Raw genomic sequence first — 7,602 nt, 5'->3', positions numbered from 1 at the left:
TGATTTTTGTACGTTGTACACGCAGCACACACGTACACGCAGACCTTAGGACTGACACAGGCAGGCCAAATATAATTTCTTTTCCTTTTTAGCAAAGGGAAGACCCCACTGCGTATATTCAATGAACAAGAAGTTTAATATCTGTGGTGTGGCCCTCAAAAAGTGTCACACAAGTATAGTGTAGCAGAGTTATTAACTCTAGCAGAGCAGGTATTTGCCAGTCAGGAAAGACAATGGCGCTAGGCTGCAGTAAAGCGTAGCTGGTTGCGTCTGATTTTTGTACGTTGTACACGCAGCACACACGTACACGCAGACCTTAGGACTGACACAGGCAGGCCAAATATAATTTATTTTCCTCTTTAGCAAAGGGAAGCACCCACTGCGTATATTCAATGAACATGGAATCTTACGCTCTCCTTAACTTACCTTTGCTACAACATCATCACCAACTTAACCCTTTAATAATAGGTAAATAAAACACGGACAACCAAGTTGGAACAAAAAGGCCGCGGTCTTTATTGATGGGATTTTATTAACACTTGGGGATCAAATGAAACAACACCATTAATAATAAATACCGTCTTTAATATGCGCTAAACCAACCACAATCCCCAAGTCCCCTTGCCCACCCGCCTAATGCGGGCTACAAATCCCCATCAATCAACCGCGACAGCCTGCAGGGAGGGAGGGAGGGAAGCTGCTTTACAGCCAAAGATGCCCGGTACCTCTTTGCTGATTACTTAAATGCCCTCTGTTCACAGCCCCCTCCACTCCCGTTATCCAATCACCTCGGCTTCCACCACACCGCTCCTGCCCAGCAACGGGCAGAGCTTCCCGCTCTTTTTAGGCCACCAATCAATGCCCGCTGCCAGCTTTACCTCAAAACAGCCTGGCAACGACACCCCGGCCAATCACAGCGGGAGACCATTACCAACTATTACTTGACAGAATGACCTGAGAGCCAAGTTCATTAACCTTTTACTTACCATAGCAGTATACATTATGGTCCCACATACACCTATTGTATACCACCAGAACGCTCCCAGATCCCATGCGGATCTCCCTCCTGAGCGTCACTCAATCCGTACATGGAATCTTACGCTCTCCTTAACTTACCTTTGCTACAACATCATCACCAACTTAACCCTTTAATAATAGGTAAATAAAACACGGACAACCAAGTTGGAACAAAAAGGCCGCGGTCTTTATTGATGGGATTTTATTAACACTTGGGGATCAAATGAAACAACACCATTAATAATAAATACCGTCTTTAATATGCGCTAAACCAACCACAATCCCCAAGTCCCCTTGCCCACCCGCCTAATGCGGGCTACAAATCCCCAACAGGCCATGTCATAACGAATGACAAGGCCCCCCCACAGACAGCGCAGCCTTTTCAACCATAGCCTGTAAATCAGCATTAAAAATGTCCAAACCAATGTCTGACAAATGGACTAAATCGTCCCTGAACAGACCAGCAATGAATCCCTCAAGCTCTGTATGCCTAAAAGAAAACCCTGAAACACTACCTAAAAACTTTGCCATAGCATGATTCACTCTTTTTCGGATCCTCTCAATGTACTTAAACTCCGGCAATGTCCACAACAAACGCGGAATTATTTCTGAAAAAACCAAAACCGAACTAGGGAACCTATCCCTAACCCTGACCAATCCCAACTTCATTTCCCTTAACAGCGCTAATGTGCTGCCCTTTCCAACATCGTTACCTCCCAAATGAATGATCAGAATATCAGGTACAGGCCAAATAGCTTGCTTTTGAATCAGCTCTGACATCAATGAGCCCCAACGCATACCTCGGCGTCCGGCCCAATAAATAACGAAAAGTTCATTGTTCAGTCCCAAGAGCTCGGAATAACAACGCTCCGCAGCACGCTGCTTAGCCCAGAAAACAAACGAATGGCCGACTATCCAGACAATCGTTCTCATAGGACCTGCAAAGAGAGAAAAATTAAACAGCCATACTGTCCGGTCGAACATATATCCGAAATCTGGCAGACCCCCACCTACCCACCTGTCTAATCATATTGTCATTAAAACCACACCTATATGCCTCCGTCGCTGCACCGATGCGGAATGAGTGTGCGGTAATTTTAAAATCCTCACATCCCACAAAACTTAAACATTTCTTTAAAACCATATTAAACTGAAACCTCGATACCGATTGTCCATCCGCATGCATAAGCAGCGAACCTGGAATCAGAGGCCGCATCGACGAAAACGTCTGATACGCCTTAACTGGACATAGATCCGCACACTCATTCGCAAACAGCCGAATCCACACCCCTTTCCCCGACCTGTCAGTCTTCGTATGTCTCAAGAGAACTTTGATAAAATTCCCGTGATCAGAGACATCCGAACACAGCAGCGGAGAAAGTGATGTCCTGGCTAACGATAAAAACTCCCCCATCCTTAATGCTCCAAAGTAGGCCAACAAAAAGGCGCACTTAAACAACTGCACCTCATAAGCTGACCTACATACGGATGGAAGGGAACGGACTAATTTTCCCAGTAAAACAAATGAAATAGCCGACCGCATATCTGGAGAACATGCCACAGATTTGTAACCTTTTAGTAACTGCTTAATCTGGAACGGAGCATTAATGGGTAGAAGGTTCTTCCATTTCTGAAAGAAAGAAATCCCAGCCAATAACTTAACTACAGAGTTATATGACAACTGGGATTGAAACTTCTCACACACATAGTCAATAAAACATTGCACCTCCTGCGTATCATCCATGAATCCTCTCCTTCCACAAAAGAGCACCCAATCCTTCCATGCTGCCACATAACCATGCCACGTCCTAGGTGATACAGACCGTGACAGCATTGAGAAGACTAAATCGTCTGCAGATCCCAAAGGCAGTCCGGACAACAGACTCCTGCAATATCCGCTCCGGGCAACGCTTCCCTGAAGGACTGCATCTGTAAGCAAGATAAAAATCCAGCAGTCCCATTAACGCGGCTTACACCCTCTTTAATGCGTAATATTATATTAAATTTTAGACATAAGCGGACCAAAACACGAATAAGCTGCATTGCCAATTCCGATTTGTCAGACACACAATTAAGCGCGATCGCTAACCTTCTGTCATCTGAACAGAAGCAAATCCGCCTGTTGGCTAACTGTTCGCCCCATAACTGCAACAACACTGCAAAAGGAAATAGTTGAACTAGCAATCTATCCTTGATAAACCCGTTACCTTTCCAAGCCGCATGCCAGCACCCTGCCGACCAACTCTGCTTATAAATTACACCAAAACCAATTGCTGAAGCTGCCACTCCTATGCCGAGCTCATCAGCCTGCACCACCGATTGGAACGCAGATTGACCATTAAAATCAACTAAAAATTGGAGCCAAACTGCCAAATCCTGCTTCAGCCCTGCTGACAGCCGAACATGTGACGATGGCGATTTCAATCCTCTCATCGCCTCGAATACCCGCCGCGAAAAGCACCGGCCTAAAACAATCACCCTTGCCGCAAAGGCAAGCAGTCCGGCTAGTTGCTGTAGATCTTTCAAAGTTGCCTTCTTTCTGCGCAAAATTTGACTAATCAACGCCGACAGCCTCAACACCTTAGCCATAGGAAGTTGAAAAATCATAGCGACTGAATCAATTACTACACCTAAAAATTCCAGACGTGAACATGGAAAAACAGTTTTATCCACTGCAAGTGGAACACCGAATTGCTGCATTCTGGATATAAAGCCCTCTAAAACCAACTCACAATCTGAGCTGCCAGCCTTCCCGATGAACAAGAAGTCGTCCAGGTAATGCATTACACCAACACATGGGAACTCTTGCCTTATAACCCACTCCAAAAAAGAGGGAAATAATTCAAAATAAAAACACGAAGCCTTAAACCCCATGGGCAAAGCCATATCGAAATAAAAACAACCATCAAATTGAAACCCCAAAGAGTTAAACCCGGCCTGACACACAGGCAACAACCTGAACGCAGATTGAATATCCACCTTGGCCATTAATGCTCCGATCCCAAACTGACGCAACAAAATCAAAGCATTGTCAAACGATGCATATTTTACCGGAAACTCCTCCGCATTCACCTCGTCATTCAGAGAACCACCTTCCGGATAAGACAAGTGGTGTATCATCCGGAAGGAGTTAGGCTCCTTCTTCGGGACCAAACCTAATGGAGAGATACGAAAATTTTGAAATGGAGGGGAACCAAAAGGTCCTGAAACCCGGCCCTCTTGGACCTCCTTCAAAATCTTCTCTCTCACAACAGCAGGACATTTAGCAACAGAGACCAAATTATTAGCCCATAAACAACCCGGTCCTTTAAACTCTGGTACAAAGAATCCATTCCGAAAACCCTCCTTAACGAGGTTGGCCTTCCAACGGACGGGGTACCTCTCTAACCAGGGTAGCATGCTTGCCAGCCTCACCGGAGTCATGGCCCTTGCTGGGAGCGTCACGTGACAGCGATGCAGCTGGAAAGGAGGCAGCCTTTTTAAAACATTTAATGGCCGGGTGTAATCCGCCACAAAAGGAGCATTCATGTTTATATTTGCAATTAAGCAGCCATTTACATTGACCCTCATTAAAAGCAAAACACACCCCTCGGCGCGTGGGCGTGTTGCTCACCCCCTGCTGCCTGTACAAGATAGGAGGCCTTGCAGGCAACAGAAGGTTTAGCCACAAGCCCACATCCTTCACTCCCCACTTCAAATGTGGATAAATAGCAAGCTTTTGACGGAACATCATGTCATAATTAAACCATGCTGTTCCTCCAAAATTCCTGTATGCTTCCAGGACAATGTCGACATGTTGGAATAAACCAGCCGCACTCACTTGCGACCGTTCCAACAAAACCGCAGCGTAAATACAGAATGCCTGAAGCCAGCTGTTAAAATGCTTCGGGCGTTTAATCTCCTCCTCTTTCTCCTCCGGTTTTTTATCCGCCTTCACCGATTCCTTTCCCACAGGCAGTAGGGACATCACATCCACAAACTCGCCTTTCCATATCCGTTCCTTAACCGATAGAGGCAGATGGAAACCCAAAGGAGAAATTTCACAAACCATCGCTTCTTTGAAGCACGAGTGATTCACCCCTGCTGCCCTGTCCAACTCCGGAATCGCCGGAGTTGTATCCCAGGACATTGCAGGAGCCAAGCACCCCGCTCCAGGTCCACCTTGACCTGGTGATTTCTGCAGCTGAGACCCCGACTCCCCTGCCTGCGTTATGCGTGACAAACGCAGCAGCAATTCCTCCAGGAGAGGGTTAATCTGCTGGATAGGATTAAGGGGCTGGGAAGGGTTAAGGGGTTGGGCAGAGCTAAGGGGCTGGGAAGGGTTAAGTGGTTGGGCAGAGCTAAGGGGCTGGGAAGGGTTAAGTGGTTGGGCAGAGCTAAGGGGCTGGGAAGGGTTAAGTGGTTGGGCAGAGCTAAGGGGCTGGGAAGGGTTAAAATTATGCATAACATTAGCCAACAGTGATGAATTCACCAGCTGGGCAGATTGAACTGGTCTGTAAGAGTTAATATGCTGCCCACTGACCCTCGCCTGGGAAGCTGGCTGGGGAGGCATAGCTGGCTGCCGAGCATGCACTTGCAGCATAGGGTTAACCTGCTTGGAACATACCCCGGACCCTGAAGGACCCATTAACTGATGGGGGCCAAAAGGCAGGGAGGGAACTGTATGCAGGAGAGAACATATGGACCCTAGTGTCTCCCCCTCCCTCCCCCCTGTTCCAGCACTGCCCGCAGCATAAATGCCAGCCCCCCCCCGGCCCCCAGCACGCTCACCGTTAGATGTCCCTTCACCGGCACCCTGTTCACGAACGGCACCTGCCAACGATCCTCCTCGGCTCTGCGACCCTTCCTGCGCAGCCCTTCTCCTCGCACTTCTCCTCCTCGGTGGCGTGTAAGCCCTGGTCCTCTTCCTCTGGCGCTTCTGTGATGTCATCTCCCGGGGCCTCTCTTCTCCTTCCGGAGCATACAATCCAGGGTCCACTGTAGCAGACAGCTCAAGCACATCCTGTTCAGCGCCCTCTAGTGCTTCCTGCTCTACATCACCCATGTTAATAACAGGATCCTCTGGTTCTGGCTCTAGAACACCCAGCTGAGAAGCTGAAGTGTTCACTGATGGCAAAGGCAAGGTCAAGCAGCTGCGTAGCCATTCTTCCCCTCCAGCCGACTCCGCTCTGATGACTAACTGCCGTAGTAAGTCCTCCATCCTCACAAAGTGTCTGTATCCAAGCTGCTTTACAGCCAAAGATGCCCGGTACCTCTTTGCTGATTACTTAAATGCCCTCTGTTCACAGCCCCCTCCACTCCCGTTATCCAATCACCTCGGCTTCCACCACACCGCTCCTGCCCAGCAACGGGCAGAGCTTCCCGCTCTTTTTAGGCCACCAATCAACGCCCGCTGCCAGCTTTACCTCAAAACAGCCTGGCAACGACACCCCGGCCAATCACAGCGGGAGACCATTACCAACTATTACTTGACAGAATGACCTGAGAGCCAAGTTCATTAACCTTTTACTTACCATAGCAGTATACATTATGGTCCCACATACACCTATTGTATACCACCAGAACGCTCCCAGATCCCATGCGGATCTCCCTCCTGAGCGTCACTCAATCCGTACAAGAAGTTTAATATCTGTGGTGTGGCCCTCAAAAAGTGTCACACAAGTATAGTGTAGCAGAGTTATTAACTCTAGCAGAGCAGGTATTTGCCAGTCAGGAAAGACAATGGCGCTAGGCTGCAGTAAAGTGTAGCTGGTTGCGTCTGATTTTTGTACGTTGTACACGCAGCACACACGTACACGCAGACCTTAGGACTGACACAGGCAGGCCAAATATAATTTCTTTTCCTTTTTAGCAAAGGGAAGACCCCACTGCGTATATTCAATGAACAAGAAGTTTAATATCTGTGGTGTGGCCCTCAAAAAGTGTCACACAAGTATAGTGTAGCAGAGTTATTAACTCTAGCAGAGCAGGTATTTGCCAGTCAGGAAAGACAATGGCGCTAGGCTGCAGTAAAGCGTAGCTGGTTGCGTCTGATTTTTGTACGTTGTACACGCAGCACACACGTACACGCAGACCTTAGGACTGACACAGGCAGGCCAAATATAATTTCTTTTCCTTTTTAGCTTAGGGAAGCACCCACTGCGTATATTCAATGAACAAGAAGTTTAATATCTGTGGTGTGGCCCTCAAAAAGTGTCACACAACTATAGTGTAGCAGAGTTATTAACTCTAGCAGAGCAGGTATTTGCCAGTCAGGAAAGACAATGGCGCTAGGCTGCAGTAAAGCGTAGCTGGTTGCGTCTGATTTTTGTACGTTGTACACGCAGCACACACGTACACGCAGACCTTAGGACTGACACAGGCAGGCCAAATATAATTTCTTTTCCTTTTTAGCAAAGGGAAGACCCCACTGCGTATATTCAATGAACAAGAAGTTTAATATCTGTGGTGTGGCCCTCAAAAAGTGTCACACAAGTATAGTGTAGCAGAGTTATTAACTCTAGCAGAGCAGGTATTTGCCAGTCAGGAAAGACAATGGCGCTAGGCTGCAGTAAAGCGTAGCTGGTTGCGTCTGATTTTTGTACG

The 7,602-nt window shown here is 47.5% G+C and overlaps 1 protein-coding gene across 2 annotated transcripts; it reads right to left on the bottom strand.

Annotated features, from left to right (window-relative positions):
• Positions 1–492: 492 nt before the first annotated feature.
• Positions 493–6,621, bottom strand: LOC136620952 (uncharacterized). Of its 2 annotated transcripts, none has more exons than XM_066596066.1 (2): positions 5,788–6,621; positions 493–2,946 (listed from the first exon to the last, which is right to left on the bottom strand). In XM_066596066.1, exons 1-2 carry the CDS (start codon positions 6,215–6,217, stop codon positions 1,973–1,975), a joined length of 1,404 nt encoding a protein of 467 aa, XP_066452163.1. In that variant the 5' UTR covers positions 6,218–6,621; the 3' UTR covers positions 493–1,972. The 2 variants fall into 2 exon arrangements, with proteins under 2 accessions (XP_066452163.1, XP_066452164.1); XM_066596067.1 differs by having other exon boundaries at positions 493–1,955.
• Positions 6,622–7,602: the final 981 nt, after the last annotated feature.

This window comes from Eleutherodactylus coqui, chromosome 3 (genome assembly GCF_035609145.1).
Source record: "Eleutherodactylus coqui strain aEleCoq1 chromosome 3, aEleCoq1.hap1, whole genome shotgun sequence".
NCBI classification, from domain to species: Eukaryota; Metazoa; Chordata; class Amphibia; order Anura; family Eleutherodactylidae; genus Eleutherodactylus; species Eleutherodactylus coqui.
The sequence above is the reverse complement of the archived record's forward strand: the minus strand, read 5'-3'. Positions and strand labels throughout refer to the sequence as shown.